The sequence below is a fragment of the Trachurus trachurus genome, assembly GCF_905171665.1.
Source record: "Trachurus trachurus genome assembly, chromosome: 6".
NCBI lineage: Eukaryota > Metazoa > Chordata > Actinopteri > Carangiformes > Carangidae > Trachurus > Trachurus trachurus.
Genome location: NC_139897.1, coordinates 30,739,595 through 30,763,482, shown reverse-complemented (window position 1 = coordinate 30,763,482; position 23,888 = coordinate 30,739,595). Strand labels below are relative to the sequence as shown.

The 23,888-nt window shown below is 42.0% G+C and overlaps 1 protein-coding gene across 1 annotated transcript in view; it reads left to right on the top strand.

Moving 5' to 3' along the window:
• The first annotated feature begins 11,785 nt into the window (after positions 1 to 11,785).
• LOC310987598 (cytosolic 5'-nucleotidase 1A-like) overlaps positions 11,786 to 23,888 on the top strand; it is a 39,095-nt gene continuing 26,992 nt past the window's right edge. The window contains exons 1-4 of the mRNA XM_083973927.1: positions 11,786 to 11,857; positions 12,975 to 13,085; positions 22,740 to 22,875; positions 22,982 to 23,104. Coding sequence (XP_083830053.1) covers positions 11,822 to 11,857; positions 12,975 to 13,085; positions 22,740 to 22,875; positions 22,982 to 23,104 — 406 coding nt within the window. The 5' untranslated portion in view covers positions 11,786 to 11,821. The remainder of the gene's footprint in view (positions 11,858 to 12,974; positions 13,086 to 22,739; positions 22,876 to 22,981; positions 23,105 to 23,888) is intronic.

Here is a 23,888-nt window from a genome sequence, read left to right as displayed (position 1 = left end):
AGGGACGAGGACTGTTATGGTGCGTTCAAGGAAACTCGTATTTTTCCGACTGTGAAGTGGTACCAGTTCGATCTGGTACGAGTTCACCGGTCGGAAGTTACGAGTGGCCGTTATAGTGACTTTCACCGGTAAAACAGGTCTGAAAAACACGAGTGGGTTGCCTGGAACGCTACAAAGTCGTAAGTTGTGACTTGAAGCTGTAATTTACGATTTCAAAAGCCTGCCTGGAACACAGCATTAGCGAAAACGACCGGATCACTCACTTCTGCTTTAATGAAAGTCTCCAGCAGCTGGAGCTTCACTTCCTGTCTGAGTCCATGTGCTCTGAGCTGAGCCTGGTTCTCTCTGCTCTACAGTTTCTCTGCTTCCTCTGGACTCTGACTTCAAGTCCAGTAAAAATGTGTGGACAGGTTTGATGGAGCTCAGGACTGGTCCTGAGGACGGCTGCTTTGTTCCACATGATGTGACTGATCTCAGTGAGTCAGTGTGTTGCAGCTGATCTGTGTGAAGAGCAGAGAAGAACAGAGTCATTGATCATGAGATCCTGATCCGTCCTGTCACTGTGATCAGATGGTTTCTATTAGAGCTCCTTCATCCACTCACTGCTGCTGTGGCTCCTGTGGAAACCTGCTCACAGCCTCATTCTTCAGCTTCCTGGGGAGTTTTCTTCAAACAAACACAAGTTGTGTTCACACTCAGTGTTTCTCACTAAACTCACTGTTTCACTGAGCTCTAACAAACGTGTCTTCTCCTGTGCCTTTCTTGGTGCATTGTGGGATATCTGGGCTGGTGAGCTCCACCTGTTGTGTCTTCATCTTCTTTGCTGTGACGTGTGTTTGTGCAGCTTGAGAGTCAGAGAGTGAAAGTGTGTGTCTGACACTGCAGTGACATCACATGGAGAAAACACATGATGAAGTGTTTCCTCCTCGTCTCCTCCTGCTCTGTATCATCACTAGATAAAGACTCCAGCTCCTTCTTCTCTGTGCTCAGTGTTCATCCATACATACCAGCCTCCATGTGAACACAGTGATAAAACAGTGTGTGTGTGAGAGCCATGTAATGTCCATGTGTGCATGCTGACAGAGAACGTGCTGCTCTGACCCCCCTCCTCCTTTCAGGGTGGAGCCTGCTGGAGCCCAATTCGGTCCGGGGAAGTGTAAGTGTGTTTTTACTTAGAGCAGCACATTCAACCATCTTCACACTGTCACATCACTGACGTCATGAGTCTTCATCAAACTGTCAATAACTGATCACATGATCAATAACTGCAGCTGTGTCTTGTTCTCTCCATCAGATTCCTGTCGACTCACAATCGACACAAACACAGTGAACACAATCATCAAACTGTCTGACAACAACAGGAAGGCGACACATGTGGAGGAGGATCAGTCATATCCTGATCATCCAGACAGATTTGACCACTGGCCTCAGCTGCTGTGTTCAACTGGTCTGACTGGTCGCTGCTACTGGGAGGTCGAGTGGAGAGGAAAGGTTGAAATATCAGTGAGTTACAGAGGAATCAGCAGGAAAGGAGGCGGTAGAGACAGTTGGTTTGGAGGGAACGATCAGTCCTGGAGTCTGGACTGCTCTGATGGTCGTTATGACGTCTGGCACAATGGCACACGGACAGACATCACCACCTCCTCCTCCTCCTCCTCCTCCTCCTCCTCCTCCTCCTCCTCTGTCTCTAGCAGAGTAGCAGTGTATGTGGACTGTCCTGCTGGCTCTCTGTCCTTCTACAGAGTCTCCTCTGACTCACTGATCCACATCTACACCTTCAACACCACCTTCACTCAACCTCTGTATCCTGGGTTTGGACTTTGTTCTGGTTCCTCAGTGTCTCTGTGTTGAGTGAATCAGAGTCTCCTCCTGTCACAGAAACCTTCTCACTGTTGAACAGACAGTTCAGTCTCTACATGTCTGTCTCTGTCTCTCACTCACACTTTCACATTCATGGATTGAAATCAGTTGATTTTTTAAACTCTTCTCAATGATTCTTGTAAACTTCTTCCTCTTCCTTTAAAGATGGAAGCGTCGATTATTACAGGACAAAAACCATGGTGACTTTTACTCAGCTGCTGATGAAGGACGAGGCCTAATATCACCAAGCTAAAAGTCTCTGAGCCGCCAGCGTCACTGAGGAGAAAAACACATTTTAAACAAATTCACTGTTCATGTTCAACTTTACAGGCTGTTTGTGAGCTGGTCACAGGTAAACAGACACAATAATAAACACAACTGGAAACAAACATAATGTTGTAGAGACGCTGAATAGAATGAATTACATGTGATTTATTTTTCTTAGTGGTTTCACTGAATCAAATAAAACAATTTGAATCAGTTTTATATGTAATGTGCATTTCCTGCTGATGTAGAGCAGCACAAAAACCATCAGCTACTAATCCTACCAGCTAATGATTTTTCTGTTACCATGACGCTGAATTCATAACGTTTGTAGATTTAAATTTATCTTGACTTTTTATGATATATTTCTATACGGAAACTGGAGCCAATTAACACTCAGGACTTCATTTTTGTTTATTAGTGACCATTGATTGGTTCATGGATTGTTTGGGATTTGATTGGCCGTGCACATTCCTGTTCGACTACACTACATGGTTGTATGGTTTCAAGCTGACACAATAAAATATGAAATAAACATGAACTCATGTTGAAGACCATGTTTCTTATTTGGCACGTCTGACTGTAGCAGGTGACAGCAGGTACGAGTTGTTTTGGCTGCTGGGCGGAGGGATTTCAAAACCACAAGTAGTTCCAAGTATTTGCTTCATGTGTCGTAATGTTACATAATTATCAGTCAGGATCAACAGACAAGGAGGCCAACGAGGGCGGGGGGGGATTCTAGGATGAGTTTACCACAAGTAGTGTGTCTACTTGTTCTGTTATTGGTCAGTGTAGCCTAAACATTAACTTTATATTTTCAATATTTAAACTGTTTCACAATAAAATGTGAATTTAAAACATTATAGTTTCTGCATTTATGCAGTATTTATCAGTAATACAGTGAAAATTAGAGGAAATGTGAAAATTTACTTTGCAAGTTGATTTCGGTGTGCACCCCTAAATGTTTTGCTTGCGCTCCTAAGATTTTAAGTTAGGGGCCACTGTGCTCTTAGTCAAAAAAGTTAGTCTGGAGCCCTGTTCAGTGTGTACAATAGGCCATAAACAGTATAAACTTTGTGTTCATGTCACAGGTGGGAATAAGTAGTTTTTTTAAGCTTGATCCATTATTTGTTTATGAGTTTGATGTGCCCTTACTTTATATTTACAGTACATATATTTATTGCTTATGATGTGTTGGTGCTTGGTTTGTGTTTGCTTTTTTTGCTTTTTCTAATTCATAGCTGGATCAAGTCAATCAGACTATCAGGTACACCTGTGACAGACTACTCTTGGGATTGGGAGGAGCTCACAGCAGAGAGCTGCACTGATTAACACAGGTGTGAGTAGCAGAGGAGAGGACACACAGACAAAGGAAAATGGTGTGAGAGGAGGCAGGGGGAGAACAAGCTGCAGTGGAGAAAGACAAGTGAGGCGACGGGAGAGCGGTGTAAGGAATGGAAGACAAGAGGCTGGATTCAACACAAACAACTTGATAAGTAAAACAGGAACAGAGGACGGATTCAGAACACCACAACAAGATTGGAACAGAGGAGTTGACGACCAAGACCCCCATCTTCACCCTACCCCAGGCCTTGAACTTAAGTAGCCCCCCTCCTCCCTTTTTAAAAGACTGAACTATTTTATTCACCTTTTAACAGCTGTGTTACTACTTTTTTTAAAAGAGAATCAGAAAGTAAAAGAACACTACACTACTATTCGCTTGTCTTGTGTCTTTCTCAATGGTGTTACTTGCTGGTAGAAAAGAATCATACACTACTGTGTGACATCTCAAATTTTGGCGTTGTTGGCAGGATGGTAGGAAGCATCCATGTCCCTGAAAAAGGAGTGATAATTGTCAATGATGAATGTCTAGGACCAAATAAAGGCATACTTGGCATGAACATTATTCAACCTGTATGGTCTGCTCTCACCAAAGGAAACCATCCCGGGCTGGCAGCTTTCAAAACCACCATGTCTCCTGCAGCAGGTCAAGTATGGGACCGAGCATTTACAGTGTGTCAGCGAGTATCTGAAGGTGCAGCTAATCCCTCCTGTAGTGTACTGATAGAGGCCCTCCCCAACAGCGACACAGAGTGGTGTGTGGGCCGGACCCTGGCCACATTGAACCGAGGTCAAGTACCTTTTCGGATCTGCAACCCCAACCCTTACCCAGTAGAGCTCCCTCAGCGTCAACCTCTGGCCCAGGTGACAGAAGTGGCCACAGCAGACATACAAGGGGACCAAGAACTGGTCCTCAATAGTGTAGCACCAGATGTTGTAGAAGTGGCGGTAAGGCGGGTGGGGGTTTTCGAAGTAACCAATGATGAGTCTTATCCTGTGCTGTCCTTACAGGGAGATGGCCTGACCCCTGACCAGCAGGGGGAGATGAGTAATCTGCTACAGAAGTGGAAAAAAGTGTTTTCAAGTCATGATGAGGATTTTGGCTGCACTGGTGTTGTGAAACACCAGATACCAACTGGAACTGCGCCACCAAGTCGAGAGAGGTATAGACCTGTTCCTCCAAGCTTGTACACTGAACTGCGGACCCTACTGCAGAACATGCTGGACAGTGGTGTGGTAAGAGAGAGTAATAGCCCTTGGGCAGCCCCTATTGTCATAGTAAAGAAAAAGGATGGAAGCTGGAGATTCTGTGTGGACTATAGGAGGCTGAATGCAGTCACGCATAAAGACGCCTACCCTCTACCCCGCATCGAAGAATCATTGACAGGACTCAAAGCAGCCCGATGGTATTCTACGCTGGACCTAGCGAGTGGCTACTGGCAGGTAGAAATGGACCCTGCTGACAGAGAGAAGACTGCATTTACCACCCCTTTCGACCTGTATGAATTTGAGCGGATGCCATTTGGCCTGTGCAACGCTCCGGCCACATTTCAAAGGCTGATGCAACGCTGCTTGGGAAACCTGGTAAATGACTCATTACTGATCTATTTAGATGATGTTGTTGTGTTTTCCCCTGATTTTGACAGTCACCTGCGCCACCTGGAGGAAGTGTTCCAGCGGCTCCACCAGCATGGGTTAAAGCTGCAACCCAGAAAATGCCACCTGTTCCAACGCAAGGTTAACTACCTGGGACATGTCATCAGTGAGGATGGGGTTGCGACAGATCCAGCTAAAACAGCAGTGGTGAGAGATTGGCCAATACCTCAGACAGCAAAACAGGTTAAATCTTTCCTTGGCTTTGCTGGGTATTATCGCCGTTTTATCCCTGCTTTTTCTAAGATTGCAGCTCCTTTAAATACTTTGACACATGGCACCACTGCTCAGGATAAGAGGAACGTTCCCATAAGCTGGTCCCCAGAGTGTCAACAAGCTTTTGACAACCTAAAACAAGCCTTGATAAATGCACCTGTTCTGGCTTATGCTGACTTCTCTCTCCCTTTCAGACTGTACACAGATGCCAGCTTTGAGGGTCTGGGAGCAGTACTTGCCCAGGTTCAAGGAGGGAAAGAGCGGGTAATCGCTTATGCTAGTCGTAGCCTTCACCCGGCAGAGCGTAACGACCAGAACTATAGCTCCTTTAAGCTGGAGCTTTTGGGCCTTAAATGGGCCGTCACAGAGAAGTTCAAAGACTATCTCTATGGTGCAGAGTTCACCATCTTCACTGACAACAATCCCCTGGTACACCTTGAGACGGCCAGGCTCGGAGCAGTGGAACAGCGATGGGCGGCTCAACTGGCAAACTTCAAGTACACCATCAAATATCGACCAGGTACTCAAAATCGAAAAGCTGATGCTTTGTCTAGACTGCCAAACCAAGAAGAGAGGAGGCCGGTCTGTGTAGACCAGGTTATGGCTGAAGATAAAACCTGGGAGGAGAGACAGGCGAGGGACCCGGACCTCGCCCAGATGCGACAGTGGAAAGAGCAGCAACTGTCTCGGCCTGAGGTATGTGGCTCCCCCTCACGATACATGAAACAGCTGCTTGGACAATGGAACAAAGTTGTATTGCAGAAGGGTGTATTGGGGAGACTATGTGACATTGGTTCTGATGATGAAACTTTCAGAGTAATTGTTCCAAAGCAGGAAACCAAGGACATGTGGAGGACATACCATGATGGGATGGGTCATCCTGGCACGGCAAGGACTTTGTCAACACTACAGCAGCGTTGCTACTGGCCCAGGATGACACAAGATGTAAAAGAATGGACTGAAGCCTGTCTACAGTGTGTGTGTGCTAAGGCTGGACCAGAGGTGAGAGCCCCTTTAACACCTATCTTAACTTCATATCCATTTGAAGTTGTGGGAGTAGATTTCCTCTCCCTGGGACGCCCCGATGACAGGTATCCCTATATCCTAGTAATGACTGACTTGTTCTCCAAGTATGCCCTTGCAGTGCCTACCAAGGACCAGTCTGCAGTCACTACAGTCCAAGCACTATACCATAACCTTATTCGGACTTTTGGCTGCCCAGAACGTATCTTGACTGACCGGGGAGCTGCCTTTGAATCGACATTAGTCCAGGAGCTCTGTCAGCTTTATGGGTGTCAAAAGAGCCGCACCACGGCATATCACCCACAGGGGAACGGTGCCTGCGAAAGGTTCAATCAGACCCTTCTGAGACTATTAAGTTCCCTGACAGAGACTGACCAGACACAGTGGCCCAACCAACTGCCAGCCCTCATCCAGGCCTATAATAACACCACTCACAGCACAACAGGGATGACCCCACATTTTGTGGTTTTTGGGAGACACGCTAGGCTACCAGTGGACTGGATAACCGACCTGGGCCCCACGGTGAAACACCACACTCTACAAGGCTGGGTAAGGCAATACCACAAAACCCTCAGTTCTGCATACCAGACTGTTAAGAAACAGACTCAACACAGACAAGAGCGAGATCAGGCACACTACAACAAAAGAGCTAAGCCAGCCACACTGCTTCCAGGTGAAAGGGTGCTTATCCGTAACTTCCGCAGGAGAGCCAAGGGGAAGTTGACTCCAAGATGGGCCCCAGAGCCATTTGTAATAGTGGCTCAGCTGCGAGAAGGCCACCCAGTCTACATCCTCCGGCCGGAGGGTAAGGAAGCACCCACACGCACAGTACATCGTAATAACCTTCGACCATGTCCTCTAAATGTGTTACAGGACAGTGAGGAACCAGCAGGAACCCTTGAACCTCCAGAAGTGGAACAGCCAAACCAGTTGCCCCCTCCTACTTGGTGGCTTCCTGCTTTACATTTGAATCCAGCCCAACCATTGGCCACAGAGACAATCGACCCAGCTCAGGCCAATCCACCTGACCTGTGGTCAACAGCCCCTTACAGCGAATCAGAACACTTAGCTGTACGCCGCTCACAACGAGCTAATTTTGGATTGCCTCCAACAAGGTATCAAACTGAGTAATTGGTCGGGACGACCATTATTACATAAGGGGGGAAATGTCACAGGTGGGAATAAGTAGTTTTTTTAAGCTTGATCCATTATTTGTTTATGAGTTTGATGTGCCCTTACTTTATATTTACAGTACATATATTTATTGCTTATGATGTGTTGGTGCTTGGTTTGTGTTTGCTTTTTTTGCTTTTTCTAATTCATAGCTGGATCAAGTCAATCAGACTATCAGGTACACCTGTGACAGACTACTCTTGGGATTGGGAGGAGCTCACAGCAGAGAGCTGCACTGATTAACACAGGTGTGAGTAGCAGAGGAGAGGACACACAGACAAAGGAAAATGGTGTGAGGAGGCAGGGGGAGAACAAGCTGCAGTGGAGAAAGACAAGTGAGGCGACGGGAGAGCGGTGTAAGGAATGGAAGACAAGAGGCTGGATTCAACACAAACAACTTGATAAGTAAAACAGGAACAGAGGACGGATTCAGAACACCACAACAAGATTGGAACAGAGGAGTTGACGGCCAAGACCCCCATCTTCACCCTACCCCAGGCCTTGAACTTAAGTAGCCCCCCTCCTCCCTTTTAAAAGACTGAACTATTTTATTCACCTTTTAACAGCTGTGTTACTACTTTTTTAAAAAGAGAATCAGAAAGTAAAAGAACACTACACTACTATTCGCTTGTCTTGTGTCTTTCTCAATGGTGTTACTTGCTGGTAGAAAAGAATCATACACTACTGTGTGACATTCACTCACCTCAGATAGCCTAACTGTGGAACATCCTGGAAAGACATTACAACAGTGGCGGCTGGTGCTAAAAAAATCTGGGGGGGCGCACTGGCGGGCGGGGATTACAACACAACAATAAACTACTTGAACATAAATTTTGCTCTCCTCTCCTTCAGGCCAGCAAATTTTTCAATGACTTTCTGATTGAAATCTGTCATTTCACAAACAAGTCTCTTTTCCATGGAGAGCATGGCCAGTGCATTCAGCCTCTCCTGGGTCATGGTGTTTCTGAGGAAGGTTTTCACTCTTTTCAAGGTTGAGAAGCACCTCTCTGCTTCAGCTGTGGTCATGGGTGTGGTGATGAGGATCTTTAAGAGAGTGACAGTTTCTGAAAAGACATCTTCAAGATTGTTTTCCATGAACAGCTGGAACAGGTCCACTGCACCACAACAGGCTCTGAACTCTACTTTGCTGTAGATGAGACTGAGCTCTGTCTTCAGTTTGCTTCCATTCAGCATTTTGTAGGCCTTCAGAGTGCTTTGGAGTGTCTCTTCAGGAAATGCCCCCTGATATTCCTCAAACCTGTCCCCCTGCAGTAAGGTTGCACAGACAAGGTGGTCTGTGAAGGAGAAGCGCTCCCTGGTGTGTCCCAGAATGGTGTTGCAGATCTACAGAGAGAAGAATACAAAAATATATAGAGAAAAAATAGATGTCTCTTTAACATTTTTTGCATTTGCATTTGCTCCTCAGACAGTACACTGTTGGCTATATTTTGTGTACATATAGTTATGGCTCCCCTGGACCTATCTATTGCATATTTCAGCTTTTTGTATTGCTATTACTTATGTATTGGTGATAGTACTACTTTAAACAATTAGTTTAATTGTGATTAGGTGATAGGCTACATCTCTGCAACATGACAATGACACATTTTAAATTGTATTTCAAAACACATTTCTCCTCTAACAAACATTACAACCTCAAATGAAACATAGACTCACCTCTTCTGCAACATTTTGACGATCCTCTGAACTGAGTACCCGACGCCTCTTTGCTGTCAGAGAACCACTGCTTTGCTCACCCATGGAATGGCGAGAATTTCTGTGTGAGTAGTCATAATAATAATCAAAAAGGGGATAAGAGATAATGTTGAAAAATGTGATGATCATATTACTGATAGGAATACTTATTACCTGATGTTTTGTATGTCCTGTTCAAACTGCTGGATGCTCCCTTTGATGTGGACTGCATCTATGTTCTTCTTCTGGAGCTTGGCATAGAGGAGGTCCACATGTGGCATGATGTGGTGAAAAAGTTCCAGAAAGAACTTAAAATCCTGATGTTCCAGCAGCATGGCCATGCCTCCTGCCTCTCTGGTGGTTTTGGGGTCAAAGTCACCCGAGTCGCGTATGTTCTCAAAACACTGAATGAGATCCTGTCTGTGCTCAAACACAGTGTTGATGGCTTCGGCTGTGAAAGTTCCATCTGACATTGCTGGATGTTGGCAGTCTATGGGCCACCATTTTATCAAGAACAGCTGTACGCTTGGGTGATCTGGAAAAAAAGCTGGCAAATCCACCCAGGTCAGAAAAAAAAATTCTCACCTTGGAAATGTGAGAGGTGGCCTGTTGCATGATCAGGTTGAGTTGGTGTGCATAGCAGTGGATATAGTGGGCATTTGGGTACTCATCTTTGATTTTCCTCTGAACACCTGCAGTGGCACCCCTCATCACACTGGCTCCATCATATGCCTGGCAGATTAGCTTGCTTTTCTGATCCTCAGGAATGATGGCAGCAAGACGCTCTTTTAATGCAGTAGCAATGGACTCAGAAGTAGATGACTGCAGAGGAATGAACTCAAAAAATCTTTCCTGCACACTGTGTTTGTCATCAATGTAGCGTAGTACAAGCACAAGTTGGGTCTGTGTTGAAATATCTGTTGTCTCATCTGCCTGGATTGATACAAAAACACTCTTTTGAGCTTCTTTAATTATTTGCTCCCTTGCAACAGACAACATACAATCCAGGAGCTCATTTTGGACAGTTTTTGAAGTACCCTTAAAAACAGTGGCAGTCTCAAGGTGCTCTTTCAAAGCTCCATCCAGAGAGGAAACAAAATCCACCAGCCCACGAAATATCCCGGGGTTGACAGAGCTCTCACTCTCATCATGGCCACGTAAAGCCAATTCAAACGCCCCACAAAATTTCACACAGTCTATTATCCTGGACAGTATGTGACGATTTTTTGTCACCTCTTCATTGTGCCTTCTAATGCCAACTCTGTAGCCCTCATCTAATTGTTCAGCAATGCTAACTCGGCCAAAAAACTGTAGCTTCATGCTGTTGTCAAGGTGGCTACGGCTACTTTCATGCCGTTTGCATTTTTCAGATAGATGTTTCAGGTCTCTGACCCCAGTTGTTGTCCACAGAGCTTCAGTGCCAACACTTTGAAAAAGCAAGCATGGGAAGCAATAGAGAGCATTGCTAACTCCACATCCAGCTAGCCAACTGTGTTTGGTGTAACACAAACGGGAGAAGCCTCTAGTGTAACTCCTTCCCCTGTCACTTGCCTGCTGCTGGATTTGTATATCAGGCTGCTCAGGTCCAAGCTCCTTTATTCTTTTTTTTTCCTCCACCGAATGCCTCGAGAAAGGATTACTGCGTAACGAAACAACCGAATTTTCGTTTGCTGTCGCCATGTCTCCTCCTGTCTTCTCGTTGTTGTTTTTTTCTGTCTGCTCCGTGTGCGCGTGGGCGTGTCTGTCGCTCTTTGAGTGACAGGCACGGCTCCGTTGCCAGGGGAGTGACTTTGACTGACAGGTATCATGAATCAATCAGACTGGATGAAAAATGAGCCCAAGCACGCTGATTGGCCAGGGGCGCAGAGAGCTGCGCCCGGAGGAGAATCTTGAAGTGACCAATTAGAGACCAGCATGAAGTCACGTGGAAGCCAAAAGTTTAACAGCCCACATACACACTCATTAGGCCGGCGCCCCTCGCTATTGAAATGCATGAAACAACCCAGAATAAACCCAATATGGAATGGAAAGGCATACAAATGTAAAAGTAAAACCCATTGTATGAGTGAACACTGAACAGACGTGGTAATTACTTTTTATTAGGTAATTTATGTTTACTGTGTCTATACTTTTTTCCTGAAATTTTGATGGGGGCGTCGCCCTAGCGCCCCCTATTGACCGGCCGCCACTGCATTACAATCCGATCGCGCCTAGCTCTCCCCGCCACACAAACAAACACTTTTTTTCTTGTTGTGATGATTCTCTAATGTCCAAAACGGGCTAGATTTTTTCCCCCGACTGGTTGGATGAAGCTCCGACATGAGGTGGCGTGGTGGCGTTCAATTTCACGTTTTCAAGTAGGAGGTCGGGAAAGAGTCCCAGTTCCGAGTTGTCCTGAACGCAGCATTAAAGCGGTAGGCTACGTCACACACGTCAGAAAAGCGGAAGTGAACTAAAGAGTTGAGTGTTTCTGGGGGAACTTTGACAGACAGTTGCTGCTGCTGTTGTTGCTGTGGTGACGGGGTCGTTGTGTCCGTGAACAGGTAAAGATAACGAAACTTTAACCTGTCGAGGCCGTGAAGGCGCCGCAGCTGACATGGTTTCCACGGTGCAGAACACGGACGTGAAGCAGGTAAGTTAAGAGAGACTCACCTGGGGCTGAGGCAGGTTATTATGGGCTGTCTCACACCCACAAACACAACTAGAGATCTGAATTTCACACATCTGCAGAAGAACTCCGACAGAAACCAGAGGAGTGAGGCTGTTTATCAGAGTTGTGCACCAGACTCCGTTTAAATAATCATCATTTTAAGTATAATAATGTTCCTTTTTGAAGCAAACATCAATTAAAGCTCATAGTTTGAGACGTGAGTGACTTATGTTCAATTCGGCACAGAAATAAAATCCATGCAGCCACACGTTGCACTAAAATCCAAACTGATTCATCTTGCACAAGTTCCATCAGACCGGAAGAGATTAGAAAGTGATTAAAATATTAAAATATAAATGCATAGATTATATAATGTACGCCGATTTGAGGAGCGGGGCCTAATTATTTCTAAACAACCATAATCATTTATTTACCTGTGACACTTCTGTCGCAGATTAGTGACGTAAATGTGAACTTGCACGTTTTCTAGTGGAGATCCGGATCGATGAATAAGAGGCTGAAATTCAGGTCAGTTTCTGCAAAGACTGAGAGAAAACGAAGCAGAATTATATTTTAATATTTTTATGAGTTAAAAAACAGAAGTTAAAATGTTTTATAATGATGTCTAAAAGGTCAGTTTGCTTTTCTACCCCCTTTCATTCAGAAGTTGCATTATTTTTTTTGTGTCAAACCAAATAGAAGGTCTCTGGTTAAACTCTTTATTTTATTTCTTCAATGAATGAAACACATAAATAAACAAAAAAATCCATGTCCATGCTAGTTCTGTATTTCCAATTTCTGGTACTTTATACTCTATTACAATTAAACCTAAAAGTCTTGACTTCACCACATTTGTCTGATAATATAAAACAAGATATTATCAGCTCATAAGAAACTTGTTTTTATCGACACACAATAAAAAAAACATATCAACATATTTGATGTGTTTTTGTAGGTCAAGACAAGATGAAACTGTACTGATGCTCATTTCACCTTCACTGTCACATTATGGAACTGATCAATAATCAATATCCAATAATATGAGTCACATTTCCTATCACTATACGTATATAACTCATGTCCTGTGTTTCTTCTGCAGAAAGATGCTGATCGTGCGGTGGTCGTTGCCGTGACGTCTCGGTCGGTGTTCGAAGGTGGAGCCGATGGTGAAGAGGCGTACGAAGAGGGCGTGGCCTTCCCGCTGCTGCAGGTGTGTGGAGGAGTTAATGTGTTTATTTCATCATCGATCTCACTGCTGTTCAACTATTTAATACAACAGCATCTATGAACTGTCAGATTTTCACTCAGCTGTAGTGAAACTGAACTCGTTGCACAATGAAAACTGTCTCTTTTTTCAGCAATATGATGATTAAACACTTTACATTCATGGAAAAACATAAAATAAATACAACTCTCCAACTCTAAACTCACACTCTGAGTCAAGCAGCTTCTCAGACAGAACTAAATCCAGATGATCGAGAAGAAATAAGATTTGAAGAGACGTTCCCAGATGTTTCTTCACTCCTCTTCCTACGTCCTGTCTGTTTTAAATTTTAGGCGTTTCACAAGAGCCTCAACACTATCTATCTATCTATCTATCTATCTATCTATCTATCTATCTATCTATCTATCTATCTATCTATCTATCTATCTATCTATCTATCGTTCTATCTATCTATCGTTCTATCTATCTATCGTTCTATCTATCGTTCTATCGTTCTATCGTTCTATCTATCGTTCTATCTATCGTTCTATCTATCTATCTATCTATCTATCTATCTATCTATCTATCTATCTATCTATCTATCTATCTATTGTTCTATTGTTCTATCTATCTATTGTTCTATCTATCTGTCGTTCTATCTATCTATCTATCTATCTATCTATCTATCTATCTATCTATCTATCTATCTATCTATCTATCTATCTATCTATCGTTCTATCTATCTATCTATCTATCGTTCTATCTATCTATCTATCTATCTATCTATCTATCTATCTATCTATCTATCTATTGTTCTATCTATCTGTCGTTCTATCTATCTATCTATCTATCTATCTATCTATCTATCTATCTATCTATCTATCTATTGTTCTATTGTTCTATCTATCTATTGTTCTATCTATCTGTCGTTCTATCTATCTATCTATCTATCTATCTATCTATCTATCTATCTATCTATCTATCTATCTATCTATCGTTCTATCTATCTATCGTTCTATCTATCTATCGTTCTATCTATCGTTCTATCGTTCTATCGTTCTATCTATCGTTCTATCTATCTATCTATCTATCTACAGTATCTATCTATCTATCTATCTATCTACTGTATCTATCTATCTATCTATCTATTGTTCTATTGTTCTATCTATCTATTGTTCTATCTATCTGTCGTTCTATCTATCTATCTATCTATCTATCTATCTATCTATCTATCTATCTATCTATCTATCTATCTATCTATCGTTCTATCTATCTATCTATCTATCGTTCTATCTATCTATCTATCTATCTATCTATCTATCTATCTATCTATCTATCTATTGTTCTATCTATTGTTCTATCTATCTGTCGTTCTATCTATCTATCTATCTATCTATCTATCTATCTATCTATCTATCTATCTATCTATCTATCTATCTATCTATCTATCTATCTATCTATCTACTGTATCTATCTATCTATCTATCTATCTATCTATCTATCTATCTATCTATCTATCTATCTATCTATCTATCTATCTATCTATCTATTGTTCTATTGTTCTATCTATCTATTGTTCTATCTATCTGTCGTTCTATCTATCTATCTATCTATCTATCTATCTATCTATCTATCTATCTATCTATCTATCTATCTATCTATCTATCTATCTCTCTCTACCTTCTTCACCTCCTCCTTCAGGTTGAACTATGATATAAACTCAGTGACACGTCGATGTGAACGTGAGGCGTCAGCTGCTTCTCCGAGGAGCAGGAGGAGAACGATTTAAACCTTCACTGAGTCGTCTGAGGTTTCTCATTACAGACGACAAGCGCATAAAAATAGACAAGACCTGGAAAACACTGAGCAGCTCATGTAATAACCAAGTAGCCTCCACTTCTCTTTCTATACAGATAAGAGAGAGTTTTCACTAGAGACGGAGAAACTGCAGCGTCATACAGACCGTGTACTGGTGACGCCTCAGTTTGTCCATAATGATGAATATTATTATTGGTTTGTGAGCTGTGGTATCAAGATATGAACTTTGTTGACAAGAATAGATAATCAATTTTATCTCCAGAATATTCGTATCCACTAATTTTATTCTAGAAATGTTACAACTATAAATATTACAATTTTTTCCCCTAAAAAAAAAAAACCTCTTTAAAATACAAAGTACAACTACATTATTCCTGAAACACTACGACTTTGTCCTTGAATTACAGCCACATTATTTCTGTAATTCTGGGATTTTATTCCTTCATTTCTTTTGTTTATCCTTTAATTATGAATTTATTCTTGTGACTTTATTCAGGAAATGTTACAACTCCAGAAATACAACTTTATTCCTCAGATATTTTAACTTCCTCCTTTTAAATTGTTTTTTTTTTCAGCATAAAATGCTACGACTTTATTCTCAAAGTACAACTACATTATCTCAAAATATTAAAGTTATTCTGGGAATGTTACAGTTTTATTATTGAAATACCACAGTATTTATTATACATTATGTATTTTAACCCTCCTGTTGTCTTTCTGGTTTCAAATTGAACCAATCTGTTCCCTCCCTCCATCTTTCTTTCCTTCCTTCTTTCCACAATCCTTTTTCCTTTCCTTTTTTCCGTCCTCCCTTCCTCCCTTCTTTCCCTTCATCCATCCATCTCCTCCCTTCCTTGACCTAATCTGTTCCCTCCCTCCATCTTTTTTTCCTTCCTCCCTTTTTCCCTTCCCTTTTCCTTCCCTCCTTCCTTCCTTCCTTCCTTCCCTTCGTCCTTACTTCTTTCTTCCTTTTTGACCCAATCTGTTCCCTTCCTCCATCTATCTTTCTTTAATTTTTCCGTCCTTCCTTCCTCCCTTCTTTCCCTTCATCCATCCATCTCCTCCCTTCTTTGACCTAATCTGTTCCCTCCCTCCATCTTTTTTCCTTCCTTCCCCACTGAGCATTAGACGTCTATTAGACGTCTAGTCTAAGTTTAGACCGACATTAGCCCGTCTATAATCGGTCTATATTTTAGCCCAAACCTAGACGATAGAATTTAATCCATTAATCATTAAATATTAAATAAAAAAACAACTGTAAATTGTATAAATGATGGCCAAATGTTGGATTAATACATTTTTAACAGTCATTTATCAATGTACAGTGTAGTTTAGATTTAGACTCGATTTAGACGTCTAAATCAGGACCTCATATCAACGTCTATTTATAGACCAAATCTAGATGATTGCACTAAATGATGAATACCGTCCAAAAAGTAACTGTAAATTGTATTAATGATGACCAAATGTTGGATTAAAACATTTATAACAGTCATTGATCAAAGTGCAGTGTAGTTTAGACTTAGACTCGATTTAGACGTCTAAATCAAGACCTCATTTAAACGTCTATTTTTAGACCAAATCTAGACAATTGAATTGTATAATGAATACTGACCAAAGAAAACAACTGTAAATTGTATAAATGATGGCCAAATGCTGGATTAAAACATTTTTAACAGTCATTGATCAATGTACAGTGTAGTTTAGATTTAGACTCGATTTAGACGTCTAAATCAAGACCTCATATCAACGTCTATTTTTAGACCAAATCTAGATGATTGCACTAAATGATGAATACCGTCCAAAAAGTAACTGTAACTTGTATAAATGGTGGCCAAATGTTGGATTAAAACATTTACAGCAGTCATTGATCAATGTACAGTGTAGTTTAGATTTAGACTCGATTTAGACGTCTAAATCAAGACCTCATATCAACGTCTATTTTTAGACCAAATCTAGATGATTGCACTAAATGATGAATACCGTCCAAAAAGTAACTGTAACTTGTATAAATGGTGGCCAAATGTTGGATTAAAACATTTACAGCAGTCATTGATCAATGTACAGTGTAGTTTAGATTTAGACTCGATTTAGACGTCTAAATCAAGACCTCATATCAACGTCTATTTTTAGACCAAATCTAGACGATTGAATTAAATACATTAAATAATGAATACTGACCAAAGAAATAGCCTAACTGTAAGTTGCACAATGGTGTCCAGATATTGTACTAAAATCATCTGAATGACCATTGATCAATATACAGTGAAGTTTAGATTTAGCCTTGATTTAGACGTTTAATCAGCATCTAGATTTAGACCAGGTTTAAACTATTAAGTGATCTTTATTTTTTTAATGTTGTTTATGTTATGTTTACATCTTATGCTTTCTTTTTTAAGCATAAGATTATGCCAACCATGTTTAGAAATATTTAGATATCACTATTAACCTACATAGATATAGGCAGTTTGCAATTAAGTTTATTGAGCATTAATGCAAATAATTCCTTTGAAAAAATAATTATTGGTGAACAGTAAAATAAAATGGCAATTTGCACGGCGATCGGGGACAGTAGCCAATATGGATATGGAGATACTGTCAGCAGATCCCTCTATGATCCCTCCCCTCCCCACTAGGAGGCAGCAACACGCTGGAAGTTGTCTTGTGGACCGGAAATCAGTTTCGGGAAGTTCAAAAACGACTTCTGGCCGTCTATGCTTCTGGCACTACACCACATCCATGCACGACACCGGTCGAGAGCGGAGAAGAGTGTGCGAAAAGAAGAAGAGCTTCCTATAGGTGAGTGGTCAAGGTTACGTTATTGAAATGCTGCTTTTTCCTGCAATGTTTGTTCATTTAATTGTCATCAATCCGTTTGCAAAATGCCGACGATATGCTTGATATGCTAGCTATGGCTTGCCTGCCCTGCTAGCTCGCTAGCTATGGCTTGCCTGCTAGTACAAGCATCATTGCAAAAACGATTTGTTTGTTTGTGAAATATGGCATGCTCAGCCAAAAGTAAGGTTTTAATGAGACTTTACACAGTAGCACATACAATAGCAGATTTTCTTGAGTCATATGATGCATAATACTTACTACCTGAAAATATAAGCCCAAAATTGATTAAAATATAGCTAGCAGCACTATTTCCAGTGTCTATTTCATTTCATAAACTCCCAGTTACAGACTTGTAAGGGTCACATTTTCCTTACCTAAAGGAACAGTCCCTGAATTCAACTTTGAAAAGCGTTTCCTTAAGTAATTCCATGTTTTTCACAATGTTGATAATTTGTAATATCATACAGATTGCAAAGCTGTCTCATATTGGAGGAAAGGATTTGAAGACCTGCACGAACAAAATCATGGACAGGTATGATTACACATAGAAGTTTAATATCTGTAGAACAGACAACATAATAGTGGGTGGTTACAAGTTACAAGTTATATAAGTTTACTGTTAACAATTGTCTTCATTTTTTATCTGTTGCAGACTCTTCATGAACAGCATCATGACACAATTTAATATGTTGGAGGTGGGAAGCAAAAGAAGAGGGCCTTCACACAGACTGCCTTCTACTCTGTGGTCACAGGTAAATAGAAAAACTGTCTGCTAGTTATTTGGAAATTGCTTCATGTTAAACATGTGTGACTGACATGACATTAACAAACAACAATTTGTCTGGACTGTACTAGGTAATCTCTGTAATACTGACAATTATGAAACTTAATTGGTGTTGTTTCATGAAAGGGAACCATAATACAGTTATAGTCAGGCTTTATTTATTAATTTATTAATCTTCACAGACTTACTGCGCAGTGCAAGTTTTGTCCAGCGCAGTGCAGCACGCGCTTGGTTTGCAGTTTGGTAGACAGAGGTGTGCAGAGATGGGTGTGGCGGCGCAGCAGGGGGAGGAGTCTCATTCAGCTTGGCGCAGTGACAGTTTCGTGCCAAAGAGCAGCGCCGACGGTGCGCTGAATGCTTGCCAACTAAAATCAGGTCTACTCTCAGCGCAAGGTAGTGCAGTGGTAGTTTGGCTGACAGGCGCAGAGTGCACACGTCACCAAGACCTCACAGGCAGGTTTCCACAGATTCAGGCACATTTTAATGCAATTGCAATTGTCACTATTCAATGCAATCATCTTAATCAGCACATACATCTATATCTATATAGATTGTCCCGTCACATCTGATGTCAGATCAAAGGCAGTTGGCATGTGTAATGGAACTCAACCTGCCTGATTTAACACAGATTAAAACGTGATGCAAAATAACAAGTTAACATCTCTCTCAGCCAACCACAAACAGCATCAGAGAGTGAATATATATTCGGCATTGCTCATCTCCGGGAAAAAAGAGAGAGAGACGCTCTGCGATGCGTCCTTTACGCACAGCTACTTCTGGTTTCATCCCCATTACTATTTTTTTTATGTTGATGTGATCTGTGCACAGTGGTTACAGGGGTTTAAAGGAGCATTATCGCAAATACAGCAGTAATAGCATAAAATAAGCTGAAATATGCAAAAGATTGGTCGGGGGAGCCATAAATAAATTTACAAAGAAAATAGCAAACAGTGTAGTGTCCGTGGGGCAAATGCAGAATTTGTCTATGTTATGATCCAAGCCGGCCCGGCGCTTGCTGCGTTTAATTGCACTCGGAACGCGGAAAACCAAACTCCGAATCGCAAAAATTCAATAGAAAATTGTAATGTAGCAGTGTTAGGCTGCTTACAGTCACTGAATCGCTCGGTAGAACACTTCTCTCCACGCCCCTGTGTCTTTCTTCAGCTGTCCTCTCAGCGTTATTAACGTGTTGACACAAAAATGATTTTAACGGCACATTAACGCGGGCCACTCTGTAGTTTTGGAAAACAGAGAGGCTGCTCCTCTCCAGACATGTGTATGCGTCTGTGTGTGTGAGTTACTACAGTTACGGCGACGCTCCCGTCCCCCGGATATTTCTGCAGTTGGATTTACATGATCTGGTCTGAGACATGAAACTCATGGACTGAGGAGTCGTCCACTGCGGTCTGCACGTACTCCGTCGTGCATTTGTAGGAGGAAGTTGTAGCTGTTGTTGTGGTTGTGCGCGACGTAGAGCTGCCGTGTCGACTAGGGAGTTTTTTTTTTCCTTTCCCCAATCGCACGGTGAGGGAGGGGGAGGGGGGGGGCATATTTTTTCTCCTCATGTCCTACACTAGAGAACTTGTTCTTCTTATCACCAAACGAGGCTGCTCTCTCTCTGACAACTGATTGCACTTGTTTATATCTGATATGCTCCGCCACTGGCTCCATCTAGTCTCGTCCATGTCGAAATGACAAAATTGCAGTGCGCATCACTCGTGGCGCATTTAAAGGTGAGGAGAGGAGCTCATTTGATTGGTGAAGAACGGACTCGCACCCTCTCCTTTGCCATTTGCGCCGGTAGGAATAGAGGGACGGGAGGAGTGCCTGTGCCGAGCTGCGCCGTGCACCAAACTTGTAAAGTGCTCCTAGACACACCCCGTTGGCGCGACTGCGCCTGGTTTATGAAACTAGAGCCCCAAGTCTCAAATGGGTGGTGACCAATGCCCATTGAGTCAAGTCCTTTGAAACCATGTACCTTTTGTTATTGAATAGTATCTCTGTGACATCACGTAAAACAATAGGCAACCACACTTGCAATTTCTCTTCATTTATTTTATTGCTTTGTTTGCAGAAGCTGTACGAAAGTCCTTTAAGGATGCCACAGATGACCTCATTGCCTCAGCAACGGAGCTACATTTTAAGCAGGCCCCAGCTCGCAGCGGTGGAGGGGGCTACAAGAGTGTGTAGTTGTTTGTCTTTTTGTTCACAGTTTCAGGGTGTTCTTTTCAAATTTCTAATGTTTTTAACCCTCCTGTTCTGTTCTGACTCAAATTGACCCAATCTGTTCACTTCCTCCATCCTTGGTTCTTTCCTTCCTTCCCTTCATCCTTCCTTCTTCCTTCTTCTTGATCCACTTGTTCCCTCCCTCCATGTTTTGTATTTTCTGTTTTGTAAAGGAATTAAAAATATTTATATTGCACTTTCATATGTTTGTGATGGTTGGAATTTGTTTTAAAAATGTAGGTTGATTGAGATTACAGTAGGATAGTTTGGTTAATGTTCCCATCAAGAGATATATTTATATCCAGTGGTAAAATAAGCATGACATTAGTGTTACTGAAACCTATTTAAAAGACCAAAAAAACACATAATGTGAATAGATTGTCATAACATACTGCAACTACATCAAGGTAAGGATCACAGGTTAAATTTGGTCATGATGCATTTTGACAACTTTAATGTCCTTTTTAATATAGGGTTCTTGTTAATAATTTGATAGATTGTAATTACATGACTTAAATATCTAGATTTATTAGAATATCCATATAATAGTATGTTTAATTGATGTCTAGATTTTGTAATGGGCTTTAAATATGGTATAAAAGTAAACGTCTAAAATTAGTCTATAAATAGACGTTCATTAGCAGTTATTTAAACGTCTAAGATTAGACGAGACGTATACATTTGGTATAAAAATAGACGTCTGGCAAACGTCTAAATTTAGACGTCTATAAATAGACGTATATAAGTGGTTATTTAAACGTCTATGATTAGACAAGATGTCTAGACGTAGTCGTCTTTTAGACGTCTTTTAGACGTCTATTAGACGGCTAGTATAAACTTAGACGTCTAAAAAACTTTCACTTTTATACCAGTGGTAGACCGATTTTAGCCTAGACGTCTAGGGACCATTTAGACGTCTATTAGACGTCTTTTAGACCGGAAAATGCTCGGTGGGTCCTTTTTCCCTTCACTCCTTCCTTCCTTCCTTCTTTCCCTTCGTCCTCATTTCTTCCTTCCTTTTTGACCCAATTGACCCAATCTGTTCCCTTCTTCCATCTATCTTTCTTTCATTTTTCCGTCCTTCCTTCCTCCCTTCTTCCCCTTCATCCATCCATCTCCTCCCTTCTTTGACCTAATCTGTTCCCTCCCTCCATCTTTTTTTCCTTCCTTCCTTTTTCCCTACATTTTTCCTTCCCTCCTTCCTTCCTTCCTTCCTTCCTTCCTTCCTTCCTTCCTTCCTTCTTTCCCTTCGTCCTCATTTCTTTCTTCCTTTTTGACCCAATTGACCTAATCTGTTCCCTTCCTCCATCTATCTTTCTTTCATTTTTCCTTTCCTTTTTTCCGTCCTTCCTTCCTCCCTTCTTTCCCTTCATCCATCCATCTCCTCCCTTCTTTGACCTAATCTGTTCCCTCACTCCATCTTTTTTTTCCTTCCTTCCTTTTCCCTTCCCTTTTCCTTCCCTCCTTCCTTCCTTCCTTCCTTCCTTCCTTCCTTCCTTCCCTTCGTCCTTACTTCTTCTTTCCTTTTTGACCCAATTGACCTAATCTGTTCCCTCCCTCCATCTTTCTTTCCTTCCTTTTCCCCTTCCTTCCTTCTTCCCTTCCTTCTTTCCCTTCGTCCTCATTTCTTCCTTCCTTTTTGACCCAATTGACCCAATCTGTTCCCTTCCTCCATCTATCTTTCTATCATTTTTCCCTTCCTTCTTTCCTCCCATCTTTCCCTTCGTCCTTCCTTCCTTGACCCAGTAGGACAACAGGAGGGTTATAAGCACCACCACATTGTAACAATCACAGTCGAATAAATAACGAGTCAATAAATAGATAAATAACCAAAATTCCTCAGTTTCTGAAGTTGATCTCACCGAATCTCACCTAAATTTCACAGAATGTGAATTAATCCGCCACAGAAAATAGTCCCCGACAACAGAGGGAACAATGTGTGAGCTGTTGTTTTGAAGACGGCACATGAAGGGCTGGACTTTGTTTTCCATCAGGCTCTGCAGAGAGTGAATCAGCGTCTGCTGGAGGCGAATCCCACGGAGACGCTGCTGTTTGACGTCGTCATGGTGACCACTGATGCGCAGCAGCAGCAGCAGAGCTCCCGCATCATCAGCAGCACCAGACGCTACGGTAATTTAACTTTTTAAGAGTTTATCCGATCAGTGACGGGTCAGTGTTCACTTCCTGTTGTGACATCATCATCATCATCGTCATGGTCACCGTCGCTCTGCTGCAGGTCTGGACGTCGGCAGCTTCTGTTTCTCGGCTGAGGAGGATTTCACCGACTGTTTGCTGGACAACAACGTGCAGCTGTTCCTGACGACGGACAGAGACGAGGCGTCGCAGGCGTCGCAGAAAGGTGAGGAGGCTTCGTCTCTTCTTCATCACCACGACGACGTCACCACGACGACGCCACGTTTTCACAGCAGGACGATTTAAACTTAAAATATGATGAAGTTCCCCTCCATTGCTAACATATTGGTAATGGATTGATCGTGTATAGGGCTGCAACTAATGATTATTTTGGTCATCGATTAATCTGTTGATTTTTTTAAACGATTAATCGATTAGTTGTTTGGTCAATAAAATGTTAAAAAATGCCAAATCAGTGTTTCCCAAACCACAAGACGACGTCCTCAAATGTCTTGTTTTCTTCACAAACCAAAGAGAGACTCAGTTTATTGTTTGTTATTGTCATAAAAGGAACAAATAAACCAGAAATATTCACATTTAAGAAGCTGAAATCAAAGAATTTGGACTTTTTTTTCTCTTAAAGGGACAGTTCAACATTTTGGCAAATTGGCCCGTTGCCATAATCCCTTATTAGCAGTAGGTTTGTGACCTTTAATTGTCAGTGCAGAGTTGTTTTCGAGGCAAATGCAAAACCGCGGTTGCACGTTGCCTTCAGGGACAGTTTTTCATCAAGCAGTCTCTGTATTTACCTCTAAAACAACTCTGTCTCATAACGTCTGTTATTATCTCATAGCGTGGTGAATGTGCAGGTCACAACTTGTCCACCAGAGCGTTGTGGAGTTGTTGGATTGTGTATTTGATGAGTTTGATGAGGGAAACCAAGAAATCCCATGAGCCTCCGTAGCGTAGCTCTGAGCAGCTCACGGCTCTGCTCCGCCGTTCTAAAAGTA